The sequence below is a fragment of the Rhinolophus ferrumequinum genome, chromosome 9, assembly GCF_004115265.2.
Source record: "Rhinolophus ferrumequinum isolate MPI-CBG mRhiFer1 chromosome 9, mRhiFer1_v1.p, whole genome shotgun sequence".
Classification (NCBI taxonomy): domain Eukaryota; kingdom Metazoa; phylum Chordata; class Mammalia; order Chiroptera; family Rhinolophidae; genus Rhinolophus; species Rhinolophus ferrumequinum.
Window position 1 is genome coordinate 14,323,696 of NC_046292.1, and position 16,260 is coordinate 14,339,955.

The 16,260-nt window shown below is 40.7% G+C and overlaps 1 protein-coding gene across 23 annotated transcripts in view; it reads right to left on the reverse strand.

Annotated features, from left to right (window-relative positions):
- The window catches only part of EIF4G3 (eukaryotic translation initiation factor 4 gamma 3), a 283,104-nt gene extending 268,003 nt beyond the window's left edge, over positions 1-15,101 (reverse strand). For 20 of the 23 annotated variants that reach the window (XM_033113794.1, XM_033113792.1, XM_033113791.1 and 17 more), the window contains exon 1: positions 14,385-14,687. In XM_033113794.1, the coding sequence (XP_032969685.1) occupies positions 14,385-14,578 (194 nt within the window). In that variant the 5' untranslated portion in view covers positions 14,579-14,687. Of the gene's footprint in view, positions 1-14,384; positions 14,688-14,904 lie in introns of those variants that run through there. The other 3 variants (XM_033113798.1, XM_033113781.1, XM_033113793.1) reach the window with 3 other exon arrangements.
- Positions 15,102-16,260: the final 1,159 nt, after the last annotated feature.

Sequence of the window (16,260 nt, forward strand, 5' to 3'; positions counted from 1 at the left end):
ATATATATATAGTTAACCCTTGAACAATGTGGGGATTAGGAGCACTCCTGCTCAGACTGCAATCAACATTTAACTTTTGATTCTCCGCAAAAACTTTACTGCTAATAGCCTGCTGTGGACCAGAAGCCTTACTGATAACCTAAACAGTTGACTAACACATATTTTGCATGTTATATGTATTATATACTTTATTCTTATGGTAAAGTAAGCTAGAGAAAAGAAAATGCTATTAAGAAAATTGTAAGAAAATATATTTACAGTATTTATTGAAGAAAATCCACATATAAGTAGACCCACACAGTTGAAACCTGTTGTTCAAGGGCCAACTGTAAACTTGTGTACTACATATATCTTATATATACATATACCTATGATGTATATATGTCTGTATGTCCTCTTAGCACTATGAGAAACTATGCCTAACTTTTAGTGAGGAGGTACTTTCACTATTAAGTGTGTCATTATCTGAGTACCAAGACAATACGCCTTATAAGCTATAAACTTATAAGCTATCTACTATGAATCTACTACCAACCATATACTAGCTATCAAAAAAGGCTAAAACTTTAGACCTATATCTGTTTTTTAAAATATATAAAGTCCAACTGATCCTTACATGCAGGTTGGGTAACCACCATGAAAATTGACGTAGCTCCAAGTTTTCTTGAACAAATAAATTTGGGAAATTGTAGATAAAAGAGTAGACAGACAAAGGCATCCTTAGGAAAAGTATGTACTATTTTTAAAGTCCCAGGTAAAAATGAGAACTCACACATCAACCTTGGATTTCAATTATTACTACAGTTATATATAATCCAATCCTTCCTCCCTCAACCTTTCAGCAGGGTCTTTCTAAAGCACCAGCTGATCATGCATGTCCTTCCCCACCCTACAGCTAGGATGGCTCCCCAGTGCCGTCTGGGTGAAATCCAAGCTCTTTATCATGGCTTATAAGGCCCTTCCTGTGGCCTCTGATTACATGCTCACTTCCCTCCATACTGTTGCTCTAGCAATGGTGAACAAGTCATTTTTCACTGTCCTGAGTTTCTGTATGTGCTGATTCCTGGCTGGAACACTCTTTTTTCTACCACTATCTTTCATGTGGCACATTCATCCTTCCAGATTCAGTTTAGATGGGCCTCCTTCACCAGGAAGCCTCTCCCCTCATTCCTCCCGATTCCCTCCCACCCACCATCCTAAGTTAAGACCCTCCTCAGAGCTGCCACACTGGCCCTGTGCTTAGGAACTTCTGCTTACTCGTCCTCGTATGTATGTCTCCTCCTGCACTAGAGCTGTAAGCTTCTTGAGGGCAAAGACTAAGTCTTATTTCTAATTCCTCAGTGCTTAGCCCAGGGCACACTGCCAGTGCTAAGCTACTGAATGATTGAGCTACAATACATACACAAGAAAACAGAAAACAGATTTCTCTTTAGAACCTACAGAGAAAGTATCCCAACTCTGCTTTGTTCTATATTCCAGATAAAATAAACTGTCAAATCACCAGTTTCCAGTTGGTACAAATATTGGACTAACGAAGCAGTTCCCAACTTGTGAGCCAGACTCCTTAGGTCCATAAATTCATCATCTGCAATCTATTTTCACTATTTGAAAAAGCCTAAGAAATTATACGTCAGTCCACACTAAGGAGGCAAAGATTGGCTAACAAACATCAGTTCCTTTTCTTCTGCTTAAAATTTATCAATGAAGAGTGGTGACACTGAGTTTATTATGCTATACTTTTATTAAAAATGTAGGTTCAATCTAATGATTTCATAGTAACTGCCCAGAACTCCAATAGCAGACAAGATAACATAGTGATTTAAATATTTTCAAACATTTTTATTATAAAATGTGATTATTATAAAAAATAAGTAAAGGTACAGATTTAAATATAACTACCCAAACTAAAGCCCATCAAGGACTAATTTTAGGCTTGCAAAGAAAAGCAGGAAGGAATTTCTCAGTCCCCAATCTTCCTTAAATGTAGAAACAATTACTTAGGCAGAGTTCAGAATTTAAATCAAAAGGCTACTTGTCAAGTATTAAATGTCACTTTCTCCAACTACATAAAGCTCAGTGGGAAACTAATCTGGAAAGCTTAAGAAGATTGTAAGCTTTCTTGGTTCTTTTCTCTTAGCAGCTTCTCCTCTTTTCTGTAGCTTCTTCATCATCAAATCACTGATCATGAGGAAGTATAAAACAAGCCCAACCCGAGGGGCATTTTAGGAAATAACTGATTGATAATCTTCAAAGGCATCGAGGTCATGGAAGATCAGGAAAGACGGAGGAACAATTAACGAGGAAGGGAAACTAAGGAGAAATAACAACTAAATGCAATGTGGGATCCTGGCACAATATTATTAGTTGATAATATGGTACCTATGTCAATTTCATGTTCTTGATCATTGTACTACGATTATGGAAGATGTTATTAGGTTGGTGCCAAAGTAATTGCGTTTTAAAAGGTTAAAAATAACTGCAAAAACCACAATTACTTTTGCACCATCCTAATACGATTAGAGGAAAGAGGTGAGGGGTATAAAGAAACTTCCTGTATTTTGGCAAGTCATCTCTAAGTCTAAAATTAGTTCAAATAAATTTTTTTTTAAAGGAGACTGACAAAATACTTTGCTCCTATTTAGTTCACATGCTAATGTCAAAGACCTTTATAACTACAAGATCGAACACGAATTGTTGCACCAAGGGTTATAAAATATTTTGCTGCCTCACAAAGCATGTTAGTAACACATCTAGAAATGGCATAAAGACTCCTAACTTTCTAAGCCACACAATGTTTCCAGTTAGAGTAACCATACAATTTACCATCCAAACCAGGACCACTACAGAAGGGGGCCTATGGTCACCCCACTAGTAGAGCGAAGCGGTCACTGTTATTAAAGACCTCAAGTAAGTTTAAGTTGGCATAAACTCGATGCTTAGGCAAGTCACCCCCGCCTCCCTCAGCCTCGGGAACAAACCCCACTGGGGGAGGGTTTCAGAAACATGGACCAGGAGATGCCCTACATACACTATGTAAAGGGAAAATAAGCTAATGCGTACTTATATGCTTGGATTTTTTAATTATGATTTTTTCTAAAGAAGGTCAAGAATGCAATCACTGACTTACCTAAAATGTACCACATTCAAGTAAACTCACCCAGTCACAAAATAAAAGGTAATACGCTAAGGTCAAGTACTCTGCTATCTGCTTTTGAAACCGCAGTTGCCTCAGGAAGTTGGACTGGTTCCAACTTCTAATTCTAATGTTTCTTAAAAAGATCAACAATGTAATATTGAGTATCAGCTGAATATAATATAACAGCCTCAAAGACTCAACAATATTAATCAGGTACTTGATGTCATTAAAATTCTGCAAAGGTTAATGAAGACTCACTTCCTTTGTATATTTAACAAGAGCTAAGCTAAAGATATGAATAATAACTTATACAACAAAAAATAGATATAATCTTAAAAAATGAGCAACCACATTCCCACACTGTAATGTCTCAAGTCACGTGAAGAGATTTTTGTGTGTGAAGACAACCTTCAGCCAAAGTAAATAAACCCTGTTCTTTATTAGACCTGAAAGGTTATAAAAAGCCTCTTCTTTAAAGTGGTCTTTTCCTGAACAGCAAAAAGAATTCCATTAGACAGAAGTTACCAGGATTTACCAATTTTGTTTCTTTATAATAATATATTAGAGTAGCCTGAGGGTATAATCTAATAAATAAAAAATCAAATTTTAACTTGAAAATTATATAAATGCTTTAGGACAGGACTAACATTCTATATGAAATATAATAACCCAAGAATCTGTAACTTGCTAACAATATTTCAGTTCTTCACAGGACAACAAAATAATCAAACGCCCATACTCTGTTTTTTACAAAGCTATCACTGCCTAATAGGAATTTACCTTAATAACAGAAGCAGGCAAAATCTCTTTTGAGTAGTCTCCTGTTTTCTAGGCATTATGCAAAAGGTGGAAATGGTCACGGTTCACTTATTAATAGACCATAATTCACTATATCTCAGCCACTTAATGGATTGATTATAAAGCCTTCCATATAGTTTTATGATGCCATTCCAACTCTCCTAATCCTTTCTATTCCTTATTTCAACTTGCATACCTCAACAAAATCTTCAAAAATACTGTTTTTTCTGTCAGTTTCCCAATAAATTAAAAAAAAAAAAATGCAACTGATTTTTGACAAGGTGCCAAGATAATTCAACGAGGAAAGAATAGTCTTTTGAACAAATAGTACTGAGACAACTGGGTATCCACATGCAAAAGGATAAACTTTGACCCCTACTTCACATCATACACAAGAACTAACTCAATAGGATCAAAGATCTAAATGTAAGAGCTAAAATTATAAAACTCTTAGAAGAAAATCAAAGAGTAAATCTTTGTAATCCTGGGTTAGGCAAACAGCCTTCTTAGACACAATACAGAAACACAGGTGACAAAAGAAAAATAGATAAATTAGACTTTATCAAAATTAAAAACCTTTGTGCTTCAAAGGACACTACCAAGAAAGTGAAAAGACAACCCACTGAATGGGAGAAAATATCTGCAAATCTTTTATCTGATATGGGGCTTGTACCCAGAATATATAAAGAACTCTTACAACTCAATAACCAAAAGACAGCTCAACTGAAAACGGGGCAAAGGATTTGAACAGACATTTCTCCAAAGATAAATGGCCAATAAGCACCCGAAAAGTTGCTCAACATCATTAGCCATCAAGGAAAAGCAAATCAAAACCACAATGGGATACCACTTTATACCCATTAGGATAGCCTATAATCAAAAAGACATAATGACAAACATCGAAACCCTCATAAAATGCTGGTAGGAATATAAAATGATGGCAGTCACTTTAGAAAACAGTGTGGCAGTTCCTCAAAATGTTAAAGAGGGAGATACCTCCTAAAACCCAGCAACTGTGCCCCTAGGTATATATCCAAGAGAGAGAAAACATACATCCACGCGTAAATGTTCATAGCATAGTTATTCATAACAGCCAAAAGCTAAAACAACCTAAATGCCCACAAACTGATGACTGAAGAAAATGTAATACTTGAAATATTAGTCAATTAAGGAAAAAAGTAGAACTGAAACACACTATAACATAGTTGAACCTTGAAAACATTATGCAAAGTAAGAGAAACCAGTCACAAAAGACCACATATTTTATTATTCCATTTATATGAAATGTCCAGTATAGATAAATCTATAGAGACAGAAAAGTAGTTTAGTACTTTCTAGAGTAGAGAGAACCGGGGGGAAATTGAACCTAATGGGTTTCTTTTGAGAGTAATGAAAATGTTCAAAATTGGTGGTAATGACTGCATAATTCTGTGAATATACTCAAAAACAATAAACTGTACACTTTAAATGGGTGGCTTTGTATGGCACGTGAATTATATCTCAATAAAGCTGTTTTTATAAAAACTAACAGCATCACACAGGAGAAGTCTAACCTTCCCTTCTCTTCTTATATTTATTCAAAGCCCTCGAGAATCTAGATCCATTATTTTGAGTATTCTACCACAAGAATCCTCCATTCTAAGCCCCACTGATCAGGTCCTTACAACCCAGCATCCACCAGGCTTATTTCAAGCCTAAATATCTGTTCATGCTGATGACGCACTCACCACAATCCACTCACCTTTGCCCTTCTAAATCCTAACTATAGTCTTAATTAAACTCCTCATTTTCATATTTTTTCATTCATCTCTCAATTCAAATTCTGTTTCTTGTATGCTATTTTCTAGGCCCTACAAAAAAAGGAGTCATCTCACTTACCCTAAGGTTCAGTCCTTTCCATTCTCAATGTAAAAACGCTTTATTCTGAAAATATATAGCAACGGAAGGAAACTAGACTTCAGGTGGCAAGCACGCAACAGAGTATACAGATACCAAATTATAATGTTGTACACCCGAAATTTATATACTATTAACCAATCTTACATCAATAAATTAAATTTTTAAAAAGCACTGTATTCTGGCTCAAAACTAGCTATATTTACTTTCCCCAGTTTTCCCCCCTTGTCATTCCAAAATTGTTTGACTCCATACTTCAATCCTGTTTCCCTAACTCCACACGAATCCTTTATGGTCTTTTCTTCCTTCTTTCAATCACCCCATGTAATATCAACACTTCCTGAAAACCAACTAAAGAAATCAAAAGAGATATCACACATGTATACAATTCAGAACAAATACTACCCTGGCCACTAGTCTTTCTTTTTTTTTTCATTTAGTTTGCTTGACTCTATCGAGGAAGACAGACTCAAAGGCATAATAAGAAAATAAATATGTACATAATTGTGGAGGAAAAAAAACCTGCGAAGTTACATCGAGTTTTAATGTTGTAAATAATGCAAAACATTACAGGCACAATAACTCAAAAATGTTTGACTTACTGATAAAGATTTGAGTTCTTCTCTTTCTAATGTGCAGTCATAACTTTTGAGCTACAAGCCAAAGGTGAAAGAATATCTTCAAGAAAACCTTTCCAAAGAAACAAAAATAGTTCATTCCAAATTGATGAATAAAACTATTCAAAAAGTAGCTTTTGTTGGCAGATAGTTAAGTAACAAAATAAGCAAGATACAAAACTGTATATGTAATCTGACCTTATGTTAAAAAAAAAGACAGAATTTGAGTCCATTAAAATTCAAGTCCATGGAAAAAAAAAACGACAGGAAAGAAATATACCAAAATGTTAACAGTGGTTATTTCTATGTACTAAGATTATGGGTGATTTTTTTACTTTACTTTTCTGTATTTTTTTAAATTTCTTGATTTGATTATGTGTTTCTCTTATAATCATAAGTTTTTAATAGTCACATTTGACTATAAGTGTTTTTTCCTCTTTGGCCTTTATACCAACCCTAGTCCTCAGTATCTGTATTTCAAATGCAACTCAGCCACTTTACATGGCTTTGTTAACTGGGTCAATGCTGTTCCATCTCAAAGGAAATTATGGAACTATTTTCAATTCAATTATGTATCAGTGCAAAACAATTTTAGGGCAGCCTCGAGTGCTGAAAGGGAGCTGTAATGCCCTCTATATTAGCCCTAAAACGTATCTTAAAACTGATTCCCAGATAATAATTTAATCAACATTTCATTCAACAAATATTTAGAGACTTGCTACTATCTGCCAAGCACTGCTCTAGGTGCTGGCAATTCAACAGTGAACAACACTGACAAAAATCGGTGCCTTCATGGAGGTTACATTCTATTAATAAAATTTAATGTCTCATAAGTATCAGGGAGTAAGTACATTTATGCAATGGAGTATTACACAGCCATAAAGAAAAGGAAATCTTACCATTTGCCACAATATGGATGGACCTAGAGAACGTTATGCTAAGTGAAATAAGTCAGACAGAGAAAGACAAATACTATATGATCTTTATATGTGGAATCTAAAGAAAAGAATAAATGAATGAACTAATCAGAAACAGTCTCAGAGACACAGAGGAAAAACTGAGGGTTGCTAGATGGGAGGAGTGGTGGGGATAGGGGGGAAGATGAGGGGATTAGAAAGCACAATCAGTAACCACAAGATTGCCGTGGGGATAGGAAAGTCAATTTGGGGAATGTAACCAATAATTTTGCAAAGATTTTATAGGGTATCCGATGGAACTTGTCTCATTAGGGAGACCACCTCAGGGACGATGTAGATGCCCTGTACACCTGAAGCTGAACAATAATGAATGTCAACTACAATTTTATATATATATATATATATTTTTATATATATACATATAGTTGCAAGAAGTGGAGTACAGCATTAGGAATAGAGACAGTGGAAATATAATGGCTGTCTGTGATGTCAGAGGGGTAGCAGATTGGGGGAGGGGTTGTCACTGTGAGGGGTATAAATGATAAATGTCTAATTATTACATTGCTTTGTACATCTGAAACTAATATAAATAAAATTTTAAAAAATTTTTAAAAAGTAAGTGTCAGGGAACACACATACACATACACACTGGGCTCAGAAAAGTACAAAACTACTAGCTAATAAAGGTCATAAAAACTGACAAATTTCAAATGTACTTAAAATAGTTTAAACTATCTCAAATTTCAGCTGAGGCTACAGGAGAGTGAAAAACTGGTTGGCAGCAAGCCAAGGAACTAGGAGCCATTTGAGACTTCAGAAGTAGCTTGGGATACTGCAGTATTTCATCGAGATAAATCTCAGCTACAGTTTATGCACTGCTTGAAGTCATGTGCCTAGCTAATAATCAGGAAATAGCTAGTTTCCTATTATATTAGCACAAAGTATTGCTCTGAAAGTAAAAATAGATGGTGTCTCATCACGGTTTACTACAGAACCCGCTTTCCCTCATATCTCATAATGAACTAACTGTGTCATCCATCACCCAGAACAAGCAAACATCTGACCTTGGCAACCTTATTTTATGGTCTCAAGCCATCCCATGACAGACTATACAGTCTTCACTACTGAAGTCATAAAGGTATTCCAGTCTGGCTGAATCTCACATGAATAAGTCAAAAACCAAAGGTTTCTTATATGAGCATATTAACTTCCCTCAGCACCTAGAACAGTTCTTGGCAGATAGAAGAAAGCTTATGTATTTGTTGAATGAACTGTTAAGTTAGCATGCTACTAATATCAATAAGTCACCACAGAAAAGAGTCACTGACCATCAGACAAAGGAAGAAACCATTAACAAGAGGTCTCTATAAATCCTTCCCATCTACTTGTAGGAACAAAACAAACATCGAACCATAATCTTCAGAATCATAAGCCATTATACTTCAAGAGTGTCACTTAATAACCTAGTCTTACCCCTTCCTTTTAGAGAAGGGAAAACTGATACCCAGAACAGTTTATGTGACTAGTTCTAGATAATATACCTATCCGGAAGGACGCTGGTTTTAAGGGAGAATATAGCTGCCATGCCTTCCAGTGCTTTGGTGAAACCTCAGATGCGTGGCCATAAAGGCTTTCTTCTTGTTGAAACAACAACAAGAAGAAAGGATTTCTTCTTGTTGGAGCAATCATTGTTTCCCTGAGGGTTGCAGCTTTCTATAAGTTTGCTGTGGCTGAACCAAGGAAGAAGGCATATGCAGATTTCTACAGAAATTATGATTCCATGAAAGACTTTGAGGAGATGAGGAAGGCTGGTATCTTTCAGAGTGCAAAGCGATTTCGGAGTGTAAAGAATCTGAGTTGACGTCCATGGAAGATTGTCACTGATCTGTGTTCCTGAACTATGAAACACGGATATTTGGGCTAAGGGATAGTTTCTCTTGATAAATAAACAATTAAATGTTGTGGACACTTAAAAAAAAAAAAAAGAAAATATACATATTAGAATGGAAGAGCCAAACTCAAATCAGACTTTTTTTTTTTTTTTACTTCAAATCAGCTCCACTTCTCCATATACCAAGCTAAACCTACTTATATTTTAAGGATAGCAGGTACTCTTTCCAAATCAAAGTCTAACATCAGAAAGGCGGGGGGTATTATAAGATGAATGAGAGAGTGACCAGGAAAAAACCAATCAGACCTGGTATGTATCTTCCCATACACCCCATTCCTCAGGTTATGATGCAGAATCGACTGAGTTTACAGCAACTGTTTTGATTACCGTATTCTCTGGTATCTCCTCTAGTTTTTCTGCTTCTACTAAAAACTGAAACACGACAACACCCATTTACTAAAGTTCTATGCAGCAGCAACAACAATGGAATTAAGAAAAGTCAGCTGGAAGGAGAAAGCTATGTAAACCTCAGGTAATTCTCATTCATCCTTCTACTTTAGCTCAGATGTCAACTTCTTCTAGGAAGCCCAGATTCCTCCTTCCCCCAGAGTAGGCTCTTATAGCAGAGTTATTATTGTGCTTGCCTCATGGTATTCTGTCTGGACCAAGTTCTTTGAGGGCAAAGATTTTATCTTAGCTTTTCAACCCTAGACCTAGCACTGAGTCTGGCACACAGTAGATGCTGAATAAATGAACAAATGAACTTTAAAACTTGCCACTTATATTGAAGTCTCAATATAAATGGCTAAAATGTGGCGATCCTATTATGATTTAAAACATGGTTTTCAAGCATTTTGTAGCAGTAAACCTTTTTGTAAAATTCTTATCAGAAACCCAACATGGACAAGAAACACAGTTTAAATTCTGTTGGACAGAAAACACCTCACCTTAAGACGCATAGCCTAGGAGAGGAAGTAGCAGTAGCAGTGGCAAGAGTCAATGTGACTCAGGCACCTGAATCAACTTTCTTCCTTCTTTCTCTCCATCTTACATTGGTGCCCTCTCTTTCCTAGAAGAGGACCTGCTCCTAGGAGTGCAGATCCATCATTGTTGATGGTGGAGCTTAGGAGTAGACAGACTGCTGGTCGCTACATGAGCTACAAAGGTCTAGTTGGTAGTTATAATGGTATTTTGCTGAAGGCCTGAACTTCTAAACAAGCAGAAACATGCACTAACCAAACGAGGCAGACCTATTCCTGTGCTTTAAGGCTCAATGCGGTAAAGATAACGTACTTGCCTAGCGGTATGTGGCCATGAACTAATTAAAACAAGGTATAGTATCACTGCATTCTAGATTACTCCACAGAGCTCCTTAGCTGTATACAGACCTTCCCCTAGCTATCAAATAGGCAAAGTACCCTTCCTCCCATTCCCACGTGCAGCCTTGGTACGGTACAGCATGGCACAGTAAAAAGAACAGTCATGGGCTTTGGAGCCAGTCGTATCAAGGTCTGAACTGCAGACCACCACTTACTAGATGGACAACCTTGGGAACATTACTTCTCTGCACTTCAGTTTCCTCATCTATAAAATATATGTAGTACCTGCCTCATTAGGGTTCATGTGAGAATTAAATAAAATCACACATGTATGGCTTCTAGAACAATAGGTGCTCGTTAAATGGATACTACTATTAATATTCAGATTTAGCTTCGGTAAACAGACAAAAAAGAAGAAAGCAAACATTACTTGGCTTCAGCCAATAAGATAAAACTGAAAATCAACACAGAAAACATAAAAAAGAAAATTATCATACAAAAAAAAGGGGGGAGTATTTGTTTTTAATATATCCATACCTAAAACAAAATAACTGAGGACACAGATCATTTTTAGGTCACTACAGGCCTTCACCAAATTTAGTTCCTTCAAAGAACCCACTGCCCTGATTTTCTTAATCAAACTGGCTGCCCCAAAACAGTAACTAGACTCCCCAGAAGTGTCAGCAGCCCTGAGAGAAATTACACCCTGAAGTCTTTCCATATAAATAGAGAGAACACTGTGTATTCATAACAGACTGCAAAATTGTTCTATTAAGTCAGAACTATTTGGGCACCTAAATTCAAACTCATTAATCTTTACTTATCTGAAGGGTAAGCAATTTCCATCTAAAAGGTTAGGCTGTTTATGGAGTGGGGGTGCAAAAACCCCCTGAAAATGTACGCAAGATTTTCTGTGCAGGGAGAGTTTTCTGCAGAGAGGGTCTATAAGCTTTCATCAAAATGTCAAAGTGTTTGTTACCCAGAAAAGGTTAAGAATCACTCTTAACATTCTCAACAGAGCCTCTTGGAATCTCACGTTGGGAAGCTAGGGTGAGCATATCTCAAGGCAAGTATTCTGAAGGACCAGTTTCATGAACTATTCATATTGGATCATGCTATGAAAACTCTAAGCGTATTTCTCCCTTGCCATTAGCACTTTTCATATCAGTGTTTTCCTTCTTTCACCGCCCCCCCCCATCCTTTGCCTCTTTGCAGTCAAAGGCTTCTACCAGAATGGCCTTATGGGCCTGCCATGCGATACTGATGCCACTTAAGCAGTTTATATGCAAAGTCATTATCGCTACCATCTCCCTTCATTTCTGATTTGTCACTTGAACATTAAGTACAAATAAAGGACACCTTGTCACGTGAATCCCCTTCTAGTATGTGTACAAATTTAAAATACTATCTGAACTTACTGATTCAATTCAAGCACAAATGGAGATTTAATTAAGCCACAGAAAGAGCAACTCCAACTCTGTACTCGTCTCAATGCTTCAATGTATATCAACCTATTACACGATGACTGCTGTCATCAAATACAAACTCTCACACTCCCTCTGGGTACACAAAATTGCTCTGTTTTAATCCACGTTTAACCAAAATGCCTATTACCATTGATAATATTTCACCGCTCTAGTATGTTCTAATGAACTCTGTAAACTGTATTTCATTTACTATACAAACATTTAGATTTTAGCCATCGTAACCTTTCAGTGTGTAAAGCAAACAGAAGATAACAGGGTTGTGAAATACCTCAAGAAGAAAATTAATTTTAGCTTCCATGACCTGAGGCAAAGTAAAAACTTAAGAGTCACATAAAACCAAGTGTCATATATTACCACAGATAGCTTTAAAAATTATCTCCGTTGGAAGTTACATCTTAAATTTATCCTCTTTAACTTTTGCAGTCACAATTTTTCTGTTGCACCAACTCAGAGCTTTTATGAGCCCTTCCTTTGTGAAATGCATGGAGAAAAAGCATACTTGAAACACAGCTCTGTGTCCAAAGAGCACCACCAAATTCACCAAGCACTGTCATATTCAGCATCATGGCCCTTCTCACTTTGTACATCAAGAACACATACTATAGGCTTCCTTTCATTTGTTTAATTGCCCAAACAACTCAAAGATGCGGCTAAAGAATAATTTACTTGAGAGCACTGTCTAGAAATTTACAGCCCTAACTAAGTATGGGTAATCAAGACAAATAAAAAGGCAAATTAGAAAGGAATTTAAACTCACAAAGCATTAAGTGAAGATATGTTTAAGAAATGCAGCACTAAACTCCACCACGATGTAGGCCGTTTCCCCCCCCAACAGGAAAACAACAGGAATACTGATCAAAAGTAACAGTAAGTTATCACTAAGCATTCTCATCAGTGAACAATTCTTAACTGAACAGAATCATGCAGGGTAAAAACATTGTGAAATCAGTACACACATCACACTGGAATGGAATTTATCTTTACTCTGAGCCACACTGCCTGGACTGACAAAAATGTGGACTCACAGTATTTAAAGAACAAGAGAAAAGGACACTTGATAGAAACCAAAAGGATGACCTGAAATGACTCTAGAAGGGTGATGCCATTCCCTTCTGAAAGTAATCGATACAGACAAGAATCAAACCACACTGGGAAATAATCTGTGGAACTCACAGCAGTTAAGTTTATTTGCTCAAACATCCTCACTCTAAAAGTCAAACACACGATGACACAAATACAAAAACACAACACATCTAACATCCAACGATATATTGATTTACACAAATACAGCGGATGGCGGGGGAGGGGGTGGGGGGTGGGGGGGGAGCATGATGAAATGTTCTTCTCAGGTAGGTAAACACCTTTCTAAATCTCCCTGGAATTCACGATGAACTCCAAGTTTCACTTTCACCCGCTAGTTTTGGACTGAACTACCTCCTTACCAAATCTTTTCAATCAAAGCTGTCCAAACACTCTACAATCGAGCAAATAACATGAAATTAGATACAGGCCATACTAGACTTTACTCCAGGATCCCTGGTCCCTTCTAGACATCGGGCCTATGAAGAGTACATTAAAGCTCTTAAAAATATTGACCATAACACAAGCCTTTCAAGAAGCGAGACTTTTGGGGGTGATGGGTAATGTCAGTTAACTTCCTCTTCCTTTAAAAAGGTCAAAGACAGGGAAGCGTCCGGTGTAACATTTCCTCCTTAGATCGCGTTCCACCACAAACCACATCACAACTCCCCCAACCGCTACAAAATATTAGCCGGAGGGAGTGATTTCTGTCCCTTCTCCCCGCAGACTGAAAATCCAACTTACCTCCGAAACGAGCTGATTAGTTTCAAACAGGAAATTTACCAATCAAGTTTATTATGTATTAATACTACTTAGGGGCCCGCCATGCCCCGTTGCAGGAGGTGCTGAAGGGAGACGGGGAGGGTGTAGTCCTTACAACAATCCGAGGAAAACCTTCCCCGCAGGGTCGGTCCCAGGCCCCAGGCAGTAAATTTGCCTAATAAAAGGGGGGCTGGGGGGGGCTAGAGGGCGGAGAGGTGAGAAGGAGGAAGGGTCCCCCAGCTCTAAAAGGGAAGGGCTGCAGAGGCGAGGCCGAGTGGAGCTAGTTTTCATCGTACTGCAGAGGGTCCCGGGAAGCCCCGCAGTGCCGCCGCCGGGGCACCCCAAAAGCTCCGGCCGGGCTTGAGGAGCAGCCCTTTGCCCGGCTGGGCTGTGGCAGCCAGCAGTCGAGTCCCCGGCGGGGCCACAGCCCCCCTGCTCTGCCGCGAAGAGCCGAAGGGCCGGCAGTACGTGAAAAGGATACTGTTGGGGCGCCTGGGTCTGGAGGGCCCTGATGTTCGGGTGAGGAGGGGCCGCTACCGCCGCCGCCGCTGCCGCCGCCGGGTGAGGAGGCGGTACCGCTGCCGCCGCCGCCGCCGCCGCCGCTCCTGTGCCGGGTCCGGTTCCTGCTGCAGCCGCTGAGCCTGATTTCAGAGCCGGTTTCTGCGGTAAACTCATGGCAAAGCGAAGCCACCAACCCCCCCAGAGCGGGACCGGGCGCGCCGGGGTGCAGGGGCCGGGGGCGGCGGGGGGGCGGGATGGGGGCAGACCCGGGGAGGCGGCGGGAGCGGGGGGTCGGGGGGAGGCTGGGAGGAGGAGGAGGAGGGGGCCGGGGCCGGTCACACACGCCCGCCGCCGCCGCCGCCGCCGCCGCCGCCGCCGCCGCCGCCGCCGGCAGCAGCAGCCGCCCCGCGGGCCAGCACCACCGGCTGCCGGTCTCCGTGACAACGCGACCCCGGGGGGGGGGCCGGACCCGGCGGGGGCAGGAGGCGGAGAGACCGGACCTTTCACGGCAATATCCTCATGGGCCGGCGGCGGGGGGTCTTTATCCCCCTCCCCGGGGGAAGCGGCGCCCTTCTCGGTAGCGGGGCTCAGGCGATGCCGGCGGATTTTCTTCACTCAACGAGCAGAGCATCCAACATGGCGCTGCGGCCGCCTCCAGCAGTCCGGCAGGACGGCCGCTCGGCAAACTTCGGGCCTTTTCGGAGTGGCTCGGGAGGCCGAGGGTGGGAAGCCCCTTCGGCTCTTTCCGGAGACTGAGAGTGGTCGGGATTCTTCGGAAACACTCGGGGGCGTCTTCGGCCGCCGTTCGGGAGCGCTCTGGGGCTGACTCGCTTCCTCGGAAAAGATCGGCTAGGGGGCTTCCGAGGCTCGCTGCCGCGGGGGTGCGGGGCGGAGGGAGAGACCAAAAGCAAGGTCTGGTCTGCGAGAGTCCTCCCCTGCTGCCCAGCCCCGAAGAACAATGGTAACGGCCCAGGAGCCTGCGGTCCGCAGAGCCCTGCCCGCAGGGGCGGGAGCTGTTAGGCGAGGAACCTCGGTTACTGTGGAAGGAACCGCCTAACCAGAGTGAAACCGCTGGATAGAAACTGACAGTGTGCGCCTATTAGCATAACAAATAGCCCTCACTGGCCTTTATTCGCAGTTCACCACGTCCATTATGTCGACATTTCATCCTGGTACAATCTGAGAGGTAAGTGAAATGAGGAGTGCCATTTCCCCAGCACACAGATTGGGAGAGGAAAAGTGACTGGCCCAAGGTCACCCAGCCAGGAAAGGACAGAGCCAAGCCTGCATCTGAATTCTCCCTTCATCTGGATGAACCTTGCCGCCTCCCAAGTTGCCTGGGACCTGATCCGACCCGCCTTATCTAATCAGCAACCTTGACTGAGCGTTCTGTGGATGCAGTCTTCCAAGGACTGACCCCAAGACTGAAGCGTACTTTGACCAGCAGCCAGTGGTCAGCTCCCCAGTGTCCTATGCCAGGGTAACACTTGTGGATAAGCTCCTTTTCTCCCCAACCAAGGGACCAACCAAGACCCTCCCACACCCTCGCCCCCCCGACCCTCCCCCAGCATGGGCCCTGTCCCTGGCACAGGACCATTGAGTGGAAAGGAACCGCAGGGAGGAATCAGGTGATGGTGGTCACCAGGCACTGAGCACTCCGTATTCATTATCGCACACAGTTCTGTGAAATAGCTAGTACCCATTTTACAAATGAAGATACCGAGGCTCAATGCCATCGTTTAACAGCAAAGCCCAAAGGCACAGGAGACCTTCCCAGGGTCATGTGGAGAGTATAGTTGGCGGACACAAAATTAGAGTCCAGTTCTGACTCCTGCTTCACACTGACTTCCTTTTTT